General features: G+C 43.3%; 1 protein-coding gene across 1 annotated transcript in view; it reads right to left on the bottom strand.

The window, feature by feature from the left end:
• Positions 1–24,936, bottom strand: part of LRRC2 (leucine rich repeat containing 2) — a 270,174-nt gene that overhangs the window by 101,932 nt on the left and 143,306 nt on the right. The window contains exon 4 of the mRNA XM_040355283.1: positions 5,235–5,391. Coding sequence (XP_040211217.1) covers positions 5,235–5,391 — 157 coding nt within the window. The remainder of the gene's footprint in view (positions 1–5,234; positions 5,392–24,936) is intronic.

Consider the following 24,936-nt stretch of genomic DNA (forward strand, 5'->3'; position numbering starts at 1 on the left):
TTCCATGAGAAACATCCTTTCACGCATATTGTGCATTTCAGTGCTGCACTCCATTACCTGCTGAATAATTATAGCAGCACTTGCACGTGAAAATATTGGCACACCATCCTCCTCCCCTAAAACAACAAAAAAAAATGGCATTTACAATATTATTTTTCAATGAGGCCTATCTACATATGTTTTTTGGAATCAAGCTAGGGTGACACTGACCTGATGGGCTTCTCCTTTCCACCTCTTCGACATCTTCTATCACTCCTCCTTCTTCCACCACCTCCCCATCATCTTCTATCACTCCTCCTTCTTCCACCACTTCCCCATCATCTTGGACTCCTCCTTCATCCATCAATCCACCTTCTTTCAATTCGCCAAATTGTTCTTCCGCCACTTGCCCTTCATCTGCTATGACTTCTAAGTCCAAAATTACTTCTTCCTCCTCTCTTCCTTCCTCCTCTCCTTCCACATCCTCCTCTCCTTCCACATCCTCCTCTCCTTCCACATCCTCTTCTCCTTCCACATTCTCCTCTCCTTCCACATCCTCTTCTCCTTCCACATCCTCCTCCTCCTCCACATGTTGAGATGGCAGATTTTGGCCTTGTCTGGCCCTCTCTGCCTCCTCCAAATGCTGGCGACTTCTTTCCCCTGAAATAAACCAAAAAAAATGTAGACTCATCAGCACACAGATATTGGAGAGCATAAATCGCACACATTGCTTAGAAGATGCTTTCATTTAGTTACTTTTATCTTTCACCAAACCTACATTTTGCAATTACTTCTATATGGCAAGCTCTGATCCTGCCCCTTTTTAGCAAAGTGACACACATGGATGTCCCCCCTAAACTGTATTTCTGGGAGACCCTACCAAAACCCATTTTTGATTTGGGGAGACACAGGTGCTCTGCATTGCAGATGTGAAAACATCTGCTTTATTACCACTGTTTTTAGAATGAATCCTGTTTGCCTTTCCCATTCTCATACTTTTTTTTTCTAGAACTAGCTTTTACACAATGTTTACAAACAAAGTTTTTGGCCAGTGAGCCATGTCCAGGTGTGTTGTTCCTGTAATAACCGAGCCTTTCTGATAAACTATGTGATGTTACGTTGTTTACTAAGAACACTGTTTGTAAATATGTAGTTATTTATGTTCTAAAAAATAAATAACAACATGTCTTTAAAATTACAAGCTGGCCAAGGAGGCAGATGGTGAAATATACATGGCAACACATTATTGCAGACAATCACCACCCCCCCCCCCCCCCAACCCCAATATATATTTACTTACTTTTACGCAGAATTTTAAGTATTTTCTTCATCTGATGTGGCTCCCTCAATTTTAAGTCTGACCATCGTTTCCTCAGCTGTTCCTTGGACCTGGTGATCCCAAACATCCTCTGCATTCTCCTCGCCACCTTGTCCATAATATGTGCCTTTCGGCGGTTAGGGGTCTTGTATGGCCCTAATTCCCCATCATAGTCCTTCTTTCGCATGATGTAAACTAACTCCACCATTTCCTGGAACCGCATATTAGTGGCTTTATATCTTCTTTTCCTTGATCGGGACGTCCCTGCCTCTGTCCCTTCACTTGTGGCATGAGAGCATCGTGCCCGCTCGTGTGACATCGCCATCTTTCCTTTCCCACAGAGATTATGGGCGTGGAAAAGATGAATTCTTACGCCATGGGCGGAGAAGAGGGCGGCGTTTAATACATACGCGGAGTGTAGAGAATGCAAACAACGTGTTTACGTCCGTTACGCGGAGAATCTTCGAGCGCATCCAGAACATACACAGTTAACGCCATATTTCCTAAACTCATTGATTAGGGGCCTCGCAAAGGTGACGAGGGCGGGGTTTCATAAATACGCGGAGTGTTTAAAAGGTTTACGCCGTGATTACGCATCTTACGCGGTAATTAGGCGAGCGTGAGAAACGAGGAGCGAGAGACAGGAAGGTAAGGAAATTAAAAATGTGATCAGCAGAGGCCTTGAAAATGTAGACACATGGGATGGGGGTTTGGGCTGTTGGTTGCACCCTTTTTAAGCTATTCTGTCTATGGGGTACCACAATGTTATTTTGGTATCCAAATGCTTTTGGACACCTCACAAAATAGAGATGTGAACAATGCTGTACCTCATTGACAAGTTTTTGAATGGTGTATTCAGATCAGGCAAAGTATTGTTCAAGTGTTGGTTGTACAGAGGTCATTAGGAAGTGTCTTTTATGTCATCCATTGTCAGGGGCATGAGATTTACACAGGAAAGAGTGCCTAGATGAATACTGTCATTTGTAAGCATTGTTTATTTTTCAATATTAAAAATATTTACTGCAATGTTAACAATGGCTCTGCATCTAGCAAATCAATGTTTGGTACAACCAATGCGGCCGAGCTGACAATCATTGTTTAAACAAGAGAGACTGTGTTTGTAATTAGATATAGGTAATAAATTTAAAGACACATATTATATCAAGGTCAACGCTGATCCTTTTGAATATTTATTTTTCTTTGGTTTATGTTTTTTGAATCTAGACTCAAAAAAAAATATCATATTTCAAAAAGTAAAATGGACCAACTACAAACCAAGGAAGCTATAGAGGCCTTACTACAAAAATATCAGGACACGCCCATCCTGTGGAATTCAAAACACGCATTATATTGTAATAAAGATGTACGAGCGGCAGCACTAGAAGAGCTAGCAAACTATATGCAAACATGGGTGCCAGGATGCACTGCCAACATGGTGAAGGATAAACTTGCCAACCTCAGAAGCACATACAGGAGAGCATACAAAGCTAATAAAATCAAAAAATCGGGAGCAGCAGCAAGACAAGCAAAGGAACCCAAACTGTGGTATTATAAACAGATGGCTTTTTTGCGGGACGAAATGGAAGGCAGGAAAACGATGTCCAGTCTTTCTTCCAACCTTTCCTCCATGCTACCTTCCAGCGGACCTTCCCCAGATGACCACAGCCCTGCAGAGTCGGAGGAAGAGGGCCTGGCTGACAGAGATGCAGATCTGCCACCCTTCGATGAGGAGGTATAGTAGTTTCCTCTATATTTATGGCGTAAATAATTCTTGGTGGATTAATGATTAGATATTGTAAAAATAAAACCAAGCTGGAAAAAAGCAAACAAAAAGGTGTACAGACAAATAGGTGTCAGGGATGACAACTGCAGGGGTCAGAAGTAGAGTGTATTCAAGTAATAATGAACAGAAAATACTGAACGAAAAACATGAAAATGAGTGTGGTTTTATTTAGCGAAATTGTAAAAAAATTCTTTTTTTTTCCACACAGGAAGAAGAGATCAGCCAGGAGGTGGCAGATCCTCAGGTGTCTGTCAGCCAGGAGGAGGCCGGGGTCAGTGGCAGCCAGGAGGAGGCCGGGGTCAGTGGCAGCCAGGAGGAGGCCGGGGTCAGTGGCAGCCAGGAGGAGGCCGGGGTCAGTGGCAGCCAGGAGGAGGCTGGGCCCAGTGGCCTGCAGCAGGTCCACCCGGCCAGGAGAACCACCACCAGCCAGTCTTCTCCCCCCCAGGTGAGGCCATCAGGCCGAAGGAGGCAGTTGAGGCCTGTGGAGGAGGCAAGCCTCCGCATGATCCAGGAGGCAAGCGCCATCATGAGGGCCCCCCTCAACCCCACAGAGGCCTTCAGTGCCTCATTGGCCCATGATTTAAATGAAGGGGAGGAGGACCAGAGAAGACTGGCAAAGGCCCTGATGAACCAGGTCCTTTGGTGGATGCAGAGGGGCCTGCTGACCCCAGACACTGGGCTATGTGACCCGGCCCGGCTTGCGGAACACCATCCTCCTGCTGCCACATCAACCCCACCTGCAAGACCCCGTGTTCGATCCGCTGGAAGGCTGCCTGGAGGGAAGGCTGGAAAGAGGAGGAAACGTTGATTTTCTGCCTTCCATTTCCTTCCACATAAAGGACATCGTGTTTGTACTACCACAGTTTGGGTTCCTTTGTTTGTGTGCTGCTGCTTCATATTTTTGTGTTTGGCTACTGAGGCTTGGAAGTTTATCCTTCACCATGTTGGAAATGCAAGTTTGCATATAGTTTGCTATCTATTCTAGTGCTGCCGTTCTTTTTATTTTTTTGTGATGACATTTGCCTGAATAAAAGGCCTTTTGCTTTCATTTGAAAACATGTCTATTGTTTGATATACTGTGGGGATTATTAGGCAGCAAACCTTTAATAAATATACAATGGGTAATTTACAAAGGACACACTCCTTGGGGGGGGGGGGGGACATTTGGTGTGCCAACATGGTTTAATATTCTCTAATGAAACACCAAAAAAAAAAAAAAATTTTCAAAAAACATGTAAAAAAAAAATAGTTTAAATGGTGACATAACTAGAAACAAAAAAAAAAATTAAAACAAAATGAACATTCCTTTACAAAAATGACTACTCTAAATTATGGAGGACCACCAACCAAAACACACGTCTGGCATAGAAAACATTATTAAAGGATTACATCACAAGCAAGAAATGTGACATTTCAGTATGGGACAACTCTATTGAAATTGCATCAGCAAGAGAACGGGGTTATTCTAGCAAGAGAAGAATTAATAAAACGAGGCTTTAAAATGTGGTTTAGTGCGCCTTTTTAAGACATTGTTCTCTTGCTAGAATAAAAGGTTTCTAATGACGAATGTGCCATATCCCAAAGAAACGCGAGTTTTACCTGAACGAGCGCTCCCGTCTCCTCATTTGGACTGAGCATGCGCGGGGTTTTTGTACGCTGCTTTTGTGTACAGACGACCGAACATGTCTGACGGACACGATTCCAGCAGACTGTTTTAAAGCAAGACCAGGAAACAGTTGTTCGTTGGAAAACGGTCTGGCCGACGATTGTTTGCTGGAATTCTGTACGTTACTGCCTACACACGAACGAACATGTCCGCTGAAACTGGTCCGCGGACCAGTTTCAGCAGACATGTTTGGTCGTGAGTACGAGGCCTGAGAGACTTCAAGGAGGTGTGAATTACTGGGCGTGCCGCAATTCATACTGGGAAATGTAGTTCTTTCATGAACAAGCGCCGCAAACCAGGAAGTGAATGAGAGAACAGAAACTAGAATGCCGGAGGTGATATAGATGAAGGAATTTAATAGGTATTTACTTGTTTTTTTAACAGAATCATTACACTATTCTGTCTGTCTACCTTGCAGACATTAATTTTAGGCAAAACATGTTTTTCCTTTACAACTCCTTTAAATAAACAATGTATTTTATTATTACCTATTTCAGCAGGAAGACATTTTAGTTTGTTGTGTGACATGTCCAAAACTTTTAGATCTTGAAATATTTGTATATACTCAGGAATTACTTTTATCCGTGTTTTATTAATATGCCATTCTTTCAGGTGAGTTTGTTCTCTGAGGGAATCTGGAAGTTCCTATGAGAAAATGTCAAATATAAAAATTTTAATTTTATTGGGAAACCACCTTTTTTTTCACAATACACTGTTACATTTTTATTGCCCAAATCATACAAATGAGTATCTAAGCATAAAACAATATTTATTGACAAGTATTTGTTTTTGTACTATGGCTTGACCGGAGCAGCGCCAGTGCATGTGCACATATCTGTACGTCCTCTGGGATCAACCACTCATATGTGCTTTTTCTGTGACCACTGAACGCAGCTGATCACTGATTCTTGTCTTTTACAGATTGCTTATTACAGAGATCATCAATGTACTAGGCAATTATATATATATATATTTATATATATATATATATATAAAATCCCGTGCAGTGTGCATTGCTCTGGTGACAGTACGTAAAAAAAGAAAAAAAATTATATATATATATACATGTGTGTGTGTGTGTGTGTATATACTGTATATATATATACATATATATGTGTGTGTGTGTGTATATACTGTATATATATATACATATATATGTGTGTGTGTGTGTATATACTGTATATATATATATATATATATATATATATATATATATATATATATACACACTATATTGCCAAAAGTATTGAGACACCCCTCCAAACCATTGGATTTGGTTGTTCAATCACCTCCATGGCCTCAGGTATATAAAATCAAGCCCCTAGGCATGCAGACTGCTTCTACAAACATTTGTGAAATAATGTGTTGCTCTCAGGAGTTCAGTGAATTCAAGCAGGGTATTCTCTTTGGAAATGAAATCTCGCGCCAATATATTAGTGAAATAAATTAAATTAACAGTATATAGATAGCCAAGCTGCTCTCTGTGAAATTACATTAATGCAATTTTAGACAGTGGAGTGAAGTTTAGAGGCGCTAGCTGATAGTGTATGTACACTAAATAAATAATAAAAATTGTATGCATCAATGATTGAATATAAATGAGTGAATGTAACAATAACATGTGAATAAATAGTGACCATATATAACAAATATAAACCACAATAGTTATTATAAGTTAAATTATGGTGGTGCACAATAAAAAATAGAAAAAGACAATTGTGCCAAAACTAAAAATAAAGTCCAAATATATAAGTGATGAATCTTCAAAACCATAGACAGAAGATCTTCCACCTTCACCAAGATAAAGAAAGACCACCAAAAGTGCTCATGGATGGCACCTTACCGCAAATAAACAACAATAATTCTATTAAGGAAGGCATTAAATTATTGGAGTCTAATAAAAATATAGTGGTCCGCCCAGCGGACAAAGGTGGAGGAGTGGTCGTTCTCACTAGGGAGCAATATTATGGTGAGATCCAGCGATTGCTTAGTGATACTGAAACCTATCACCATTTACCTGGTGACCCGCTTGTCAAATTAAAAGCTGAATTGTCCGTTTGGGTTAATGATGGGACCACACGTTCTATTTTGTCTAATAAAGAGGCCCTTTATCTCATTCCCAAAGCACCAGTCACCCCAGTACTGTATATCCTGCCAAAAATTCATAAAAGTAGGACCAATCCCCCGGGCCGACCCATTATTAGTGGGATTGGCTCTCTTTATTCACGTGTTGGGGAGTATCTAGATCTATTCCTGCAGCCATTGGTGATTCAGGGTAGATCCTATCTGAAAGATAGCAGGGAGCTTCTACTACTTTTATCCCCTATTAGAGTTTCAGAAGAAACATGGCTTGCCACTATCGACGTTGAGTCGTTATACACAAACATCAGACAGAGTGACGGAATTTTGGCAGTCACAGAGGCCTTAACAGAAAAATCTACATTGCCTCTAGCTCAAATCCATTTTCTGATGGAAGGGTTACGTCAGGCCATGGGGAATAATTATTTTTGGGCGCAAGGTAGCTACTATAAGCAAATAAAGGGGGTGGCTATGGGGGCTCGTTATGCCCCCAGTGTAGCCAATCTGGTTCTCAACAAATGGGAGGAAGAAACCATTTTTAGAAACAATGACCAATCTATGATACTCTATAGGAGATACATAGACGACATTGTAATTGTATGGGAAGGGTCCAAACTTACTCTTGATAATTTTTTGACAAAAATGAACATCAATGTATATGGTCTTAGATTCACCGAAGGGGCAATTTATGCGTCTTCGGCGAAATTGTGATCAAATTGCGGATTTCAAAGACCAATCAGACCTGTTGACGGATAGATTCGTGGAGAAGGGTTACTCACCATCTGTTTTATCTAATATTAAGAAAGAAGTGCTTGATATGAATAGGGAATCTTTGTTGGTACCTAAAGAGAAATCGTTACGACATGATGAAGTGGCGTTTCTCTCAGGTTTTCACCAACAATATAGGATTGTAGAGAAAATATTTAAGAAGTTTTGTCCGATTCTACTAAAAGATGGGGCCAAAATTTTACCGCCCAAACCTTCCTTTATCTATAGGAGGGCACCAGGGTTACGAAACAAAATAGCAGCAAATGTACCAGATCCTCCGGAAAGACCGATGACATTCTTGGATGGTTCAGGGTTTCACTATTGCACCCGCTGCAGGTCATGCAAAACCACCAATAGACAAGGGAAAAAGAGAACAATTTTTAAATCAAATGTAACTAATAAAGAATTCACCATAGAGCCATTAATTACATGTCACTCCAGGTATGTTATATATGTCCTGGAGTGCCCTTGTAAAATGCAATATGTGGGTCGCACCACAAGGGAACTCAAGGTACGCATAAATGAGCATGTGGCCAATATTCTTAAAGGGTATCCTAATCACAGTGTGTCTAGGCACTTTGATGAGTGCCATAATAGAGACCCAAGTAAAATGACTTTTTATGGTATCGACAAAATTTCTGGTCACTGGCGGGGTACAGATATGACCAAGAAGGTCTCCCAAAATGAGACCCAGTGGCTGCATCGATTGCGCACTATGCGCCCTTTGGGTTTAAATATCGAGTTGGACCTAAACTGTTTTTTAACCAATGAATAGAATTTTTCTGATTATACAGTTAATATCCATTTAATACTGTGATTTTTAACGCATAATAAAACCAGAAAAAATATTTTAATAAATGTCCTATATGATGGATTTAAATATACCCTTTGATTAGGGACAATTTTTAAATATTTTAAATATTTTAAATAATTTAATAATATTGTTTATATTTAACATATTTTTAATTCTCGATCTTTATTGGATTAGATTGGCAATATATTGTTATTTTTATGATCTATATTTGTCATGGGTTTATACATGGGATATGTTCATTGTTAATGAGACAAAACTGATTACCATTAGGTGCTCAAATTGCATTCTTGTGTTTTTTCTAGTTTATGTCCTATGGCTATCCTACTGTACATACATATATTACGATAATCATTGTTTATATTGTTTTATTATTTTATTGTTCATATTTTGTTTGCTGGCCCAGATGCATTTATTTGTATAATGTCCAGTCGCTTGATCCGGGACTGAGTGTTGCCGCCCCTCTGATTCCCTCCCACTTTAGTTGATTGATGGGCCTTTAAGACAGACCCAGAGCGCGACGCTGTATGCTTCCTGACGACGTGACATCATCCTGAAACGTACGTCGAGGCTTACAGGTCACGCTCGACCCACCCACTTCCTGGTCCCGCTGGCTCTCTCATCCTGGAGGGTGGAACGCACGCCAACAGCGTTAGTGCGGCTCTGCACGGTTCCTATGCCGGCCACGGGACTCCATCTATTCTCCCATTAACATCCACGCTCTCAACCTCAGTGCCGGGGCTAGGCACCCCATCAAGTAAGAGGCCACTTGGCGTTTTTCTTTTTCTCTGTTTTACCCAATAAAAACAATATTATTCTATGGCGATTTTCTCTCTTTTGCTTTAATTATCCCATGTGGCGTGGAGTATTGCTCTATCAAGATTGTTGAGACTGAGAGATCTGGGTCTGGAATATTATCTTTATCTGCCTGATTGACCTCTTTTTAATTAAAGTGGTCCATTATTTGCGGTAAGGTGCCATCCATGAGCACTTTTGGTGGTCTTTCTTTATCTTGGTGAAGGTGGAAGATCTTCTGTCTATGGTTTTGAAGATTCATCACTTATATATTTGGACTTTATTTTTAGTTTTGGCACAATTGTCTTTTTCTATTTTTTATTGTGCACCACCATAATTTAACTTATAATAACTATTGTGGTTTATATTTGTTATATATGATCACTATTTATTCACATGTTATTGTTACATTCACTCATTTATATTCAATCATTGATGCATACAATTTTTATTATTTATTTAGTGTACATACACTATCAGCTAGCGCCTCTAAACTTCACTCCACAGGGTATTCTCTTTACCATTTCAGGTTTAACGCAACCATGTTCCTGATATATCGATATGCGGGTAGTGGGGGATTTGGCGGAGGAGGAGGATTTGCAGGATTCTGTGGTGGAATGTTTGGAGGCTTTATGACTGCACTCACGTAAGACTTTGTGTTGTACTGTATGTTATTTGAGTGTCATGTAATGGGAACACTTCATTGTTGTTGGTGTATTGTAGATCATGGAGAAATATTACTCATGTGATTAAATGTACAGGTGAAACGCAAAAAATTTGAATATCGTGCCAAAGTTAATTTATTTCACTAATACAACTTAAAATGTGAAACTAATATATGAGATAGACTCATTACATGCAAAGCAAGATAGTTTAAGCTGTGATTTGTCATAATTGTGATGATTATGGCTTATAGCTCATGAAAACCCCAAATCCACAATCTCCGACAATGTTTAATATTGTGCAATATTCTAGGCTCAAGGTGTCCCACTCTAATCAGCTAATTAAGCCATAACACCTGCAAAGGGTTCCTGAGCCTTTAAATGGTCTCTCAGACTGGTTCCATAGGAATCACAATCATGGGAAAGACTGCCGGCAGTTGTGCAGAAAACCATCATTGACTCCTTCCTTATGGAGGGAAAGCCTCAAAAGGCAATTGCAAAAGAAGTTGGATGTTCCCAAAGTGCTGTATCAAAGCACATTAATCGAAAGTTATGTGGAAGGGATAAGTGTGGAAGAAAAAGGTACACAAGCAGCAGGGATGATTGCAGCCTGGAGAGGATTGTCAGGAAAAGGCCATTCAAAAGTGTTGGGGACTTTCACAAGGAGTGGGCAGACGGATCCTGGACATGGGCTTGAACTATCTTGCTTTGCATGTAATGCGTCTCATATATTAGTTTCACCTTTTAAGTTGTATTATATATTATAAATGTTCGAGTTTCACCAGTAATGTACACTTATTTTGGTTATTGTTGCCAAATAAATGTAGCAGAATACACTTTGGCCTAAATTTATGAAAAAAAGTGATTTATTTGCAAACTTATAACAGAAAAAAGTGTTGTTTTTTTCAAAATGTTCAGTCTTTTTTTTGGTTTGTTTATATAACAAAAATAAAAAAACTAGTGGTGCTAAAATATCACTAAAATAACACTATATTTGTCTCAAAACAGTGCTGAAAATTTTATTTGAGTACAGTTTTACATGATGGAGTAATTGTCTTTCAAAGTATGACAGTGCTGATAACTGAAAATCAGCCTGGACTGAAAGGGGGAGGTGGTTATAGAACACAAAATAATATTGTCCCAGATATTTTTTCGAGGGGGGGGGGTCTATCCATTTCTTCTAATGTACTGCTTTGACCTTGGCAGAAGGCTTGTCTTGAAAATGGAACTGTTAGTGCAAATACAAAACGTATCATGCATAGTATTCAACAGTGTTTTTTCAAGTGCATTAATACAATTACAATCAACTTATGCCACGTACACTGTAGGGAATAAAAAGGAATAAAAAGGTATTTCCGTATACCTGACAAAGACCAGCTAGGTATAATCACAGCAATTACCACACGCACAAGACCCGTTCAGTACTGAAGAGATAACTTCTTGTTGGACACAGGAAAAGACAAGACAGTGGCTGTATCCAAACATTATCTGGTTTAATTTGTGGAGGGAATACAAGTTATAAGTCTATTACCAACCAATCACAGTTTTACAAAAAGGAGTGGCTAACAGAGAGGTGTACATTTCACATCAATGCGCACCATTACATATCAAATAACCAACCCCTTAAACATGGCTGCCATGAGTCATTTAAAGCATGACACCCTGCTTCCATGACTCATAGTCATTAGTTTTGTGTTCCGTATTAAACAGGAAAACAGGGAAATGTTTTCAGACAGCCATACACTGCAGAAGCTTTATATAGACAGGTACAGAGAAGTGATGTTCCTGTAAACTACATTTTATGCATGATGTCACACCTGTGGGTTTTGCAGGAAATGTTCATAGCATGCAAATGCAGTTTGACTTAGCTAGCAAACTACACCAAGTCAACCTTACATCTTATATTGAACCTCTAAATCTCTTAACTTGGCATCACTATAGTTCAGTCATATTTACTCATATTACTACGAACACGATCAGAAATTCCGACAAGAAAAGTTCGATGTGAGCATTTGGTCAAAAATTTTGACCGTGTGTAGGCTCTATCTGACTTTTTCTGTCGGAATTTCCGACAGCAAAAATTTGAGAGCTGGTTCTCAATTTTTCCGACAAGAAAAGTTCTTGTCAGAAATTCCGTCTGTATGCAATTCCGACGCGCAAAAAAAACATGCATGCTCAGAATCAATTTGACGCATGTTCGGAATCATTGAACTTAATTTTTCTCGGCTCGTTGTAGTGTTGCACGTCACCGCGTTCTTGACAGTTGGAATTTTGTGTGACCGTGTGTATGCAACACAAGTTTGAGCCAACATTCTGTCGGAAAAAAATCCATGGTTTTCTTGTCAGAATTTCCGAGCGTGTGTACGCGGCATTATGCTAGTTTACAGAAAACATTTTTGGTTTCTCTCTTGAACACTATATGGTGGAGCAGTAAAACAGTTGGATTTGCCTCATGTCATACCTTACACCCTCTCATAAAGGATTGTCCTCTGCATTTCAAAGATACATTGTCTATGAATTATTTGCATATATCTGCAGTATAACCTGCAGCTCAAAGGCCACATGCAACCTATTTTGCACTACTCTTATGTCTCGTACACACGGCTATTTTTTTCTCGGCAGGAAAAAAAGGGCTGTCCCAGTGACGCACACTCTGCTACGTCACTGGGACAGCCCTTGCGTCAGAGCGGGACGGGGTCACGTGACGCGTGACCCGCCTCCCCTATAAAATAAACGTCAAAGCATCGGCGCGTCGTTCGCTGAGCTGTGCTCTAAATGGATGGATGTTCTCATCGCTGGATCAATCGCTGGACACATCACCCGTCGCTGGACACATCACCCGGCGCTGGATAGACACAACGTTGGAGCAGGAAACAGCATTGATCGTCTTTTTTCACCGCTGGATTTTTATTTGGTTTAATTAATAAAGTAATTTGTTCTATGGTGTGTGTGTTTTTTTTTCTGAAAACTACTATTTACACTTCCTTTGTGAAATGGTAGGGGTACAGTGCACCCTATTACCATTTCAAACAGGGGGGGGCCAGGATCTGGGGGTCCCCTTTGTTAAAGGGGTCTTCCAGATTCTGATAAGCCCCCTGCCCGCATACCCCCACAACCACCGGGCAAGGGTTGTGGTGATGAGACCCTTGTCCCCATCAACATGGGGACAAGGTGCTTTGGGGGGCACCCCAAAGCACCCTCCCAATGTTAAGGGCATGTGGCCTGGTGTGGTTCAGGAGAGGGGGGGCCACACTCTGTCCCCCCTCTTTTCTGCAGCCGGCCAGGTCAACGTGCTCGGATAAGGGGTCTGGTGTGGATTTTAGGGGGAACTCCACGCCATTTTTTTTTTAATTTGGGGTGGAGTTCCCCTTAAAATCCACACCAGACCTGAAGGGTCTGGTTATGGATATTTAGGGGGAACCCCACGTCATTTTTTTTTTCAAATTGACGGCGGGGTTCCCCTTAATATCCATACCAGACCTAAAGGGTCTGGTTATTGAATTTGGGGGGACCTCAGCGCATTTTTTTTTTTTTTACTAAAAGTCCGTGTCCCATTGACTTCAATGGGGTTCGGAGTTCGGGTTCGGGTTCCCAAACCCGAACTTTTCTTTAAAGTTCGGGTCCGAACCCGAACATCCAGGTGTCCGCTCCAACCATCCGACCAAAGCGTGGTGATGTACAACACGTATGACGGGACTATAAAGTGGAAGTTCCTTTCAAATGGCACCACCCTTTGGGCTGCTTTTGCTGATCCTCCTGTTAGTAAAAGTTTGGTGAGAGACGATTCATGCTTTTCAGTCTTCGTGCTTTTCAGTCCATTACAGCGTGACAAATGTGCTATCTCCATTCTGAATGCTAGTTTTAACAGAACGAGCGCTCCTGTCTCATACTTGATTTTGAGCATGCACGTTTTTTTCCCTCTGAAAAGCAAACACACAACCATTTTTCACAAATGTGTGAGCACTGATCACATTTATCAGTGAAAAGGGTCGTGTAGGATGTCCCACATCTGTCTTCTGTAGCACATCCTCATTTTACAACCATTTCTGCAGCATTAACATAGTCTGAATCTACTGTATCACATACAGAGCATCTAATAGTCCTCTGTTGGAGTTGATTTACTAAAACTTGAGAGTGCAAAATCTGGTGCAGCTCTACATAGAAACCAATCAGCTTCCATTTTTTTTTTTTTGTCAAAGTTTAATTGAGCAAGCTTTAGCTGATTGGCTATCATGCAGAGCTGCACCTGATTATATATCAGACAGGAGGCTCATATCTTATGCATTATCTTCCTTTATTAATGCTCACAGCAGAATGTATTTCTAAAACTTTCATGTAAAAAACTTTTCACAACAACTACCACCCCCAGCAGTCCATCTAGTCTCTAACCACGCCCCTACAGAGACCTCCATAAAAGGGGACTGCCTGTGGTGGTTCCTCCTCTTTCTTTCTGCTCGCAGCGCGAGATAAGATAAGTACTTGATTTCTGATAACAATGATTTTCAAAGCAATGTAGGGTCTCGTTTTCCCTATTACTTTTATCTGACTATATACTCTTAGAATTTTGTACCTACTTATTTTTATATATGTCCTAGAGATATACATCTTTATTGCTATATATCTTTATTCTTGTTTTTTTCCCAATATATATTTTGTCTCACTGTTACATTGTTTTGTGCTGCGCTGTGCCGCGCTGTAGATCGGGGGGATATCTCCCTCCTCTCTCCACCTGTTATTGCTGTGCGCTCTCCCTCACTGTCGCACACTTCTCCCGACCGCCGCCATTCTGTAGGACGTACCTTCTTCCTCCTCAACGCGCGCGTACGGAGGGCGGGGTCTCCGCCTCTCGCCCATTGACCTATCAGCGCCCAGCGGACGAAGTCTCGCGAGACTTCGTTCCCGGGTTGCTGGGGATCTCAAGCTCCTCTCCCCTCCGTCGCCATTCGGCGCCTACGGAGGGGAGGATAGGACGGAGCCTACGGTGGGAGAACATTTAAGTATAAATCCCTAAGCGGATCACCTAGAGACCCAATAGATTACTCTGCAATACCCATACTACCGGAACTTCTGTTCCAGGGGGCAATACCCTTCCCTAAGCCTCTTAAAGAGACACTAACTTACCCTCAATCAGTGCAATATACTGACACCCAGAGGGCAATATCCTCCCTAATTCTTTAAAGATATTAACATATCCTAAAACAGTGCAATTATCCTGACATCATTGTATTAATACCATGTCAGAAATTAACCCAGTAAATTCCAATGGGGATACAAACCCCTCAGGCACTTCTCATCTCCTGAGTGCCTCTCAATTGCAGGACATTATTCATATGTCCATTCAGGCTGCACTGGCCTCCACCACCCCACCCACTTGGACGGTACAATCCACCAATAATTCATCATTAGCACCCCAAAACGGTGAACCACCCTCCAAGAAGGGAAAATCCTCACACAAGAGGAAGCACACTCTGGTGGTGCATGACTCCCCGGCAGGGGAAGTTAATAATTTGCAACAGGTAGCCCCCACCACGGTCTACCAACCCCAGCATCAATCCGAGACTTCACGACCCCTGGACCCCAGGGAGACTCAAAAGGGGTATAGAGCCACTAGAAGGGCTAAACCGGATTCATTCAATGATTCCTCGGAGGAAGATTCGGCGGATCCTTCTGAAGGATCAGACGTCTCAGATTCCGAATCTTATATAGATGATGCTGGGGCCACGGCGCCTGATACGGCCGCCAATCCTGCCACACAGGACCAAGTCCTTCTGGACGCCCTTGGGGAACCCTTTTTCCACCCGGACGCTATCACCCATCCGCGTTCGGGGGAATGGACACCCCTGCCACATGTGGCACAATATGTGGAATTGTGGGCCAGGAAGTCCTTAGACAGGACGGCACGTAACAAATTGAGGGCTGAATGTCCCAGACCCTCAATACCCAAAAAAGTGGTAGCCACCCCGGAGGTGGATCCGGTCTTAACCAAATATCTCCTAAAAACGGGGAAGTTCCAAAAGAAAGGTATTGAACGTTCTTTCCGATCAATACAGGACCATGTTCTGGACCTCATGGGGCCACTTACGAAGATTCTTAATCTGTCCGAGCAAGCTGCCGCTTCCGGTCAACCTGTGGATCTCCCACAACTGAGGGGTTGGGCACAAAGAGCCCTATGTCTGGCCGGCACTGCCAACACGGCATGTTCCGTAGAACGGCGCAGATCTATTCTCATGCGCTTAGATCCCCAGCTTTCACATCTGGCGGAATCCGAACCCGGCCCATCGGCCGAGGGTATGCTCTTTGGTGACATGGTCATCAAAGACATAAATAAATTTGTAGGGCTATTCACCAGCCTGGACAAGGCCCAGAGCTCATTGAGGAGAACAGGAACCAATAAGGTTTTCAACAGGGCCGGCAGAAGTAGAGGCCGTTCTGCCGGCCGTGCCACCTTCTATAGGCCACAGGGTAGAACTCCCAATCCGTATCACTACCAGGCTCCATCCTACTCCGCCCCGGTGGCTCAACCGGCACCCTTTTTCCCTCCCCGTGGCAGACCCTGGCGCGGACGCGGGGGACGCGGTTACCCGCGATCCCGACCTCCTACTGGTGAGTATGCCTTACACCACACACGATCTGATTCCTGTAGGGGGTCGTCTGAGATTTTTTATCCACGCCTGGTCTGCGATTACGGCAGACGCTTGGATTTTAAACTCAGTAGGGGGGTTCGTGATAGACATACTAACTTCACCACCTCTCAACATCATTCCTTCCCCCATCCAATTTTCAAAACGAAACAACCTCCTCATAGACAAGGAGATACAGGACCTGTCTACCAAGCAGGCAATTGTAGAAGTGGACCCTTCTTCCCCAGGTTTCATGAGCAACCTATTCCTAGTGCACAAAAAAGGGGGAGGTTACCATCCAGTAATCAACCTCAGGGGTCTAAATCAACACGTCCAATACCGTCACTTCAAGATGGAAGGAATTCACTTCCTTCGGGACCTTCTCCAGCCAGGAGACTGGCTCGTGAAAATAGATCTAAAGGACGCATACCTTACGGTCCCCATACATCCAGAATCCCAACATTTGCTGAGATTCCCATGGAAGGGCAGGATATGGCAATTTACTTGCCTACCTTTCGGCCTGTCGTCCGCCCCATGGTGTTTCACCAAGATAATGAAACCAGTGGTGGCAGCTCTGAGGAGCAGGGGAGTACGTCTAATTATTTATCTCGACGACATCCTCATTATGGCCTACTCCAAGAACCTAGCTCTCCTTCACATGTCCTGGACAATATCCCTTATCCAGAAACTGGGCTTCGTGATCAATCACGACAAATCAGTTTTAATCCCATCTCAACGGATGGAGTTTTTAGGGTTTACGGTGGACACTGTCCTATCCACCCTCAGTCTTCCCAAAACCAAACTCACGCTTATCCGCAAGGAAATTCGATCAGCACTACGCAGAGGATATCTTTCTCTACGTACACTAGCACGCCTAGTAGGCCTTCTTGCGGCCTCTATCCAAGCCATTTTTCCGGCCCCATTGCACTACAGAGCCCTTCAGAGGCTCAAATTTATGCACCTGCGCCAGGGCCTCAGGTATTCGGACGAGATCCCTCTTTGCCAGGAAACCACCGAGGAACTACGATGGTGGCTTCATCATGCCGTCGAGTGGAACGGCAGAACCATCTTCAACCCCAGCCCGGACATCGTCATAGAGTCGGACGCCAGTCGACTGGGCTGGGGCGCCCGATGCGGAGCAGCATCCACAGGGGGAACTTGGTCCCCTGCGGAGACTTCTCTGCATATCAATGCACTAGAACTGCTAGCAGCCCTGTTCGCTGTCAAGAGTTTCTTACCTCATACTCCCACATGTTGTATTCTCTTTCGCATGGACAATGTGGCGGCGGTGCAGTACGTCAACCGCCTGGGGGGCACCAAATCCAGAACCTTGGCATATATTGCAAAAGACTTCTGGCATTTTTGTCTAAACCACGGCATTACCCCTATAGCGGAATACATCCCGGGAGTCTGCAACTCGGTAGCCGATTGGAACTCCCGCTACCTTCGCGACTCCAGCGATTGGAGACTGGATCGGTCAATGTTTCTTCTCTTGCAGAAACTTTGGGGGCCGCTATCCTTCGATCTCTTCGCCTCCCGACTCAATCATCAACTGCCTCAATTCTTCAGCTGGAGGCCGGACCCGGAAGCTTATGCGGTGGACGCTCTCCACCAACCCTGGCCGGAGGGAACACACTACGCATTTCCCCCCTTCCAGTTAATCTCCAGACTTCTCCTACGGATAGCCAACCTGGGGGCAGACGTGGTTCTGGTTGCACCGTGGTGGCCAACCCAACCATGGTTGCCTCTGCTACTGGAGATGGCTGTAGACTTTCCCAGACTACTGCCGCAATTTCCCCACCTTCTTACCGGTCCGAACGGGGAGTTTCACCCCCTGATTCAGGAGGACAACCTTCCGCTTCTCGCATGGTTGGTCTCAGGATCGCACTCCCTGATAGAGTCCTTTCGGACTCAGCTCAGAACCTTCTCGCCCTGGCCTGGGCCCCCGGGACTAGATCTGCATATCGATCAGCCTGGAAACGATGGGTCCGTTGGTGTGATCAACGACAGGTTGATCCCATACAGGCCCCTATACCTTTAGTGGTCAACTACCTGGCAGATTCGTTTGAATCCGGTAGGTCGTACAGCTCTATCAATATTTACCGGTCAGCGATCTCGGCATATCACTGTCCCGTAGATTCCTTGCCTATTGGCAGACACCCACTAGTGTGTTGCCTACTGAGAGGAGCAAAGTTTCAACGTCCCCCTAGGCCTAGATACCAAGCGACCTGGGATGTTTCCAAGGTGCTTGATATGTTCGCCGATTGGGGGGACAACGCGGATCTCTCTCTAAGACTTTTATCCATAAAATTGACGGTCCTTCTGTGTCTGATTTCCGTCAAGAGAGTATCCGATGTTAGGGCTCTAGATATCTCCAGGCGCCAATTCTCGCCTCAGGGGGTAGAATTTTCAATTGTACGAAGAACTAAAACCGGTATTACCTCGGTCTTTTACCCCTCATTCCCAGACCACCCACTTCTCTGTGTAGTCCGTTGCTTACAGGCGTATGAATCCCGGACCTCTGGTTTACGTCCCACGGACTCTTCCCAACTGCTTGTTTCCTATGTTAAACCTCATCTCCCTGTCTCGTCGGCCTCGCTGGCACGCTGGGTGAGAACCGCCATGGAGATGGCGGGGATTGACGTTACCTTGTTCGGGGCCCACTCCACCAGGGGTGCTATGGCTACCAAGGTACTCGTTTCAGGAGGCTCGCTCTCCGATCTTTTGAGAGCAGCTGATTGGTCGTCGGAAAACACGTTCCGCCAATTTTATTTCAGACCGCAGGGTCATATCTCACTATCAGTCATCTCTTAAATTATTATGCATTGTGTTGGTTTGATTACATGCTTGTTACAGATAGCTTTAAACTTGCATAAGATATGAGCCTCCTGTCTGATATATAATTTGAGATTTTCCTAGCTTGTGACGGAAAATATTGATTATATGAAGACAGGAGGCGAGTATCTTCCCTCCCTACCCTCCCTATTACGGTTGTCTTCTTCTCCTTCACAGGTTATTGAATCTCAAGATGCGTCTTTCCGACGGATTCTTCAGCTGGGAGGATGAAAAAATTCCACATACAGGCTGAGATGCAGTTTCTACTTTGAAATCCCCTGTTGGGATTTCACGTTGCTGGACCCCTGTTGGGTCACGGTCAGTGGTTAATTTCCCCCAGGAAACTGTTGGACGCCGACCGGCCGGTCTGGATTCCAAGGTTACACTTTTACCTCCGTTTGGTACTGTTTTCTTCCTCCAGAGATCATCGCATCAAGAAAGAGGAGGAACCACCACAGGCAGTCCCCTTTTATGGAGGTCTCCGTAGGGGCGTGGTTAGAGACTAGATGGACTGCTGGGGGTGGTAGTTGTTGTGAAAAGTTTTTTACATGAAAGTTTTAGAAATACATTCTGCTGTGAGCATTAATAAAGGAAGATAATGCATAAGATACTCGCCTCCTGTCTTCATATAATCAATATTTTCCGTCACAAGCTAGGAAAATCTCAAATTCTGAGTTCTCTAGTTTTAGTATACATACCCCGCTAAGTCTATCACATTGCAAAAGCTGAATATAAAGCTGCTAAAGCATTTAAACTGAGACCCTCCACTGTAGATAATTATAGCTTCAAATGTACTGTACTTCAAGAATAATTCAAGTAAATATCTAGGAAAAGGTTAACTTTAATCAGGTTATGCTACAGGCTTAGACATATAAAATATTAGGTACAGTAGAGCTGGTACCAGTGGGATGAACTACCGAATGCTGATGAAATATCAAGGACATTCTACTAGCACATATCAACGTTGTTCAAAATATTATCACAAAAATTGAGCTCACCACAATTTACTTTCTTGCTGATTATTGACTGCTCTATTTTAAACAAAAATACATTAATAATAATTATCTTTGCAGAACACGTTTGTGTTGTGCTGTTCATTTAACTTTGTATTTGAAATATCAATCCATCATCATTATTTCTTCTTCTATATACTGGTTCTTAGTCATTTCTCGAATTGTATATTGTATTTTTTCTGCAGAGTAAGTACATGTTTCGTTTTTTTTTCTCTTCACCAAAGTAAAGTTAAAAAGGTTCTCCCATGCAGAAGAAGAAAGAGAGTGGCACTGTAGGAATCGATGAACCACAAGGCTGAATGAAATCCTTTGAGAGTGTAGATAGGATGTAAAGTTGTAGAAAGGAAGATCATGTTATGTTTTTTAATTGCTCCCCTGGATTATTAACTTAAACCTATGTGCATTTCATTGACATGTTCATAATGTTTAATAACTACAAAGGTGTTACCAGCAAAATGTAAAATACAAAAAATAATTCTCAAGCATATTATTAGGCCTAATACAGAATCCCAGCAACCAAAACATCTTTTAGTAATCTGCTAACATTATCTGGCAAGCACTCTGGCCCGTATTCACAAAGCACTTACGCCGACGTATCTCGGCGTAAGTGTAAGTATGCGCCGTCATATCTATGCGCCGTGCCCATAAACTGAGATACGCCTGAAAATAGGCTTTATACGTATGACGAACGTACGCCGGCGTATCGTGGGCGCATATTTACGCTGGGCGGATTTGCTGCTTACATTGATTTTCTATGCACATATGCAAATGAGGGAGATACGCCGATTCACGAACCTACTTGCGCCCGTCGCATAATATACGTGGTTTGCGTAAGTCGTACGTCCGGCGTAAAGTCATTCCCCATATAGGAGGCGCAACCCATGCAAAGGTATGGACCAGGGAACACAGCCGTCGTATCTTTTGTCGTTTACGTTGTACGTGAATATGACTAGGCGTAGGTTACGTTCACGTCGTAGGCAGTGATCCGGCATATCTTAGGGAGTAGTTCCGACGTGATTCTGCGCATGCGCACTGGGATGTGGCCACAGGACGGTGCATGCGCCGTTCATTTTAAGTACTTCTTTGGCGCTTGCCCCATCATTTGCATGGGGTCACGCCTCATTAGCATGGCTCACGCCCACTTCCACCTACGCTGGCTTCCACCGAGTGGGAGCAAGTGCTTTGTGAATCCAGTGCTTGCCTCTGTGCGCTGCTTCGGCGTAGCGTATTTTAGATACGCTACCGCGGCATAAATATGCGCCGATGTATGTGAATCCGGGCCTCTGTGTTTAGTCAGCTCAATTTACCTTCATTTAATGTTCTTTAGATTATTTTTGCATGCCCACCGCTGGGACTACAGCCTCTTGTCAGCCTTGTCATTTGTACTGAGAAACCTAGCACCCTATCCATTTATGGGACTACAGACTCTTGTCAGCATTGTCCTCTGTACCGAGCAACCTCTCTTCTCTCTGAGGAATACAACACCCTGAATCCAATATTCTAAGGAGATTGCTATGGGAACACAAATACCACATTTTCTGACTGATCTCGGATGAAGATAGCACATGGTGCCCTCATCATGTACAAGAACAATAAACTTTCACTGTGAGATACATAAAAAACTCTTCTGTTTTCAGGTGGGTAGAAAATGTCTAATTGTAAAGTGCTAAAGAATTAGGAGTTTTGACACACAGAAGGCCAGGAAAAATATTGGAAACACTAGGTAGACCAATCTTCTTTGTCTATTTAAATGACAATTTTCACATTCAACTGAAGCAAAATTTTAGTATTTATATAGACAGTCAACAATAATTTTCAGTGGATGGTACAATAACCTAGATCAGTGGTTCTCAACCTGGGGATGAGAACCCCTTGGGGGTCAAATGACAATTTGCCAGGGGTCACCAAATCCTGGGCTGTTCCTGAATCCCAACAGGGCTGTTCCTGGAGCCCATGGCCACCCACTCAGCCTCTTTGCAGCTGCCCATTCAGTTCACAACATGGCTGGGGGGCAGAGACTAGGTGTCAGCTGGCTGGTGAGGAATATGAAGTGGGAGGGGCTGGAGGAGACCCTATCTCCTGATTTGGGAATAGGTGTCACTGCTGCAGGACACCACAAAGTCGGAATCACAGTGAAGCCGGAGACACAGTGATTAACAATACCTGTGATTATAGTTGCTATTAAAATTCCCTACTACAACTTTCAGATCAGCAGATGACCTTGATCAAGAGCGCCTAATTTGGCTGATCAGAACTCCCCCCCCCAGCACTCATCCCAGCCCCCCACCAGCACTGCCATCCATCCCACCCCCCACCCTCACCAAGGAGTAAGAGAATGAGTAGAAATAGAGAATACATCTTTCTGTTAAAAAAATAAAAATAGAGACCACATGGGAGAGGAAAAAATGGGGAGGAACAAATAAAAAGGAAGAGAAAGAATAGGAGAAAGAACAAGAGAGACAGCTAGAGAGAGGGATGGGGAAAAAAAAACAAGAAATTAGTATAGAGAGAGATAAAAAGGGAAAGAAAGGAGAACAAAGAGAAAGAGTGGTACATCCTAAAATGTACCATAAGGGGTTTTAATACTGTACGAGTGGAAGGGACTCAGGGAGCTCTAAATGTCCACGGGTTAGGGGCACACATTACTTGTCTTGCTTTGGGTGCTGACAACCCACGCTACAAAAATAATTTTACTGCTAGGGGTCCCCACAACTTGGGAAATTTTATCAAGGAGTCATGGCACTAGCAGGTTGAGAACCACTGACCTAGATTGACATAAAAGACTAAGGGGCAGATCCACAAAAGAATTACGCTGGCGTATCTATTGATACGCTGCGTAATTTTAAAGTACCCACGGCGTATCTTTGTTTTGTATCTACAAAACAACATACGACGGCATCTGGGATCGATCCGACAGGCGTACGTCTTAGTACGCCGTCGGATCTTAGGTGCATTTTTTCCGCCGGCCGCTAGGTGGCATTTCTGTCTAATTCCGTGTCGAGTTTGCAAATTAGCTAGTTACGGCGATCCACGAACGTACGTCCCGCTGGCGCATTTTTTTACGTCGTTTGCGTTCGGCTTTTTCCGGCGTATAGTTAAATCTGCTATTATGAGGCGTACTCAATGTTAAGTATGGCCGTCGTTCCCGCGTCGAATTTTGAATTTTTTACGTCGTTTGCGTAGGTCGTTCGCGAATAGGAATTTGCGTAAAATGACGTCACCATCGTAAGCATTGGCTTGTTGCGGTTTAATTTTGAGCCTGCGCACTGGGATACCCCCATGGACGGCGCATGCGCCGTTAAAAAAAAAAACTTTGTTTACGTCGGGTCACAACGTATTTACATAAAACACGCCCCCATCACATCCATTTGAATTCCACGCCCTAACGCCACCAAAGATACACTACGCCGCCGTAACTTACGGCGCAAATTCTTTGAGGATTCGAAAAAAAGTTACGGCGGCGTAGTGTATCTTAGATACGCTACGCCCGGTGGAGAGAAGCGCCGATCTACGTGGATCTGCCCCTAAGACCTTATATTTGTTTTGTTTTTGTTTTTTTCTAAAAGTTTACTTTCCAGGTTATGCATTACTACAGTCTCTCTGCTGAAATGCCTGTATATAAATAGCAATTTCACAGATTTTTAAATAGTCAACTTTGTGGATTAGTTCTGCTTCCTATTGACTGTAAAGTAGCCATAGAAGGTGGGTTAAAAATGTCTTACTTTGCTTTAATGCAGCTATTTGACAGATCCAGTTCAAATTCTTTCAATGTTCCTTTTTAATGTGCTGTATCCTACCGAGTCTGTATGTTTTGTACCTTATGTTCAATAACAAGCAATGGGTGGTTTGCTGTCTGGGCTTGATGCTGTTATTGATCAAAAGGAAAAATACGGAACAGAAATTTTGTACTATAAAAAATAAGGGTGATGTATGATTTAAATAAGAACTCTACCAAAGCACCATGTACAATGTTTACTAGGTGTTTTAGTATGTAGGGCAAAATCAGAGAGAGTTCAGAAGTGGTCTGTCGTTTTTGGAGCAACTCAACTGTCTTAGAATCCTATTGAAATAAACAATATGTAAACCTTGGAAAAAACAACAAAAACTGCCTCTGACCTGCTTTCTCACTGCTCCGGATATTGATCTGCATGGGTTCAACTGGTGTGACTCTTGCTAGTTGGTCCCGAAACGTGAAGTCACTCACATGTTTCTTTTCAAAAAAACAAACCTCTTTGAAGTGAGCCTGTTGTGATTTTTTTTTTTTGTTAGAGGTGTTTCTACCTCTAAGGCCTGGTACACACGATAGGATTTATCCGCGGATACGGTCCGCCGGACCGTATACGCGGATAAATCCTCTGCGGATTTTAATCCGATGGAGTGTACACACCATCGGACTGAAATCCGCGCCGAATTCCCATCGCGGTGACGTGTCGCGCCGTCGCCGCGACGATGACGCGGCGACGCTGTCATATAAGGATATCCACGCATGCGTCGAATCATTACGACGCATGCGAGGGATGGGTTCGGACGGATCGATCCGGTGAGTCTGTACAGACCACCGGATCGATCCGCTGGTGCCGATTCCAGCGGACAGATTTGTAGACATG

This window comes from Rana temporaria, chromosome 1 (assembly GCF_905171775.1).
Source record: "Rana temporaria chromosome 1, aRanTem1.1, whole genome shotgun sequence".
Lineage (NCBI taxonomy): Eukaryota > Metazoa > Chordata > Amphibia > Anura > Ranidae > Rana > Rana temporaria.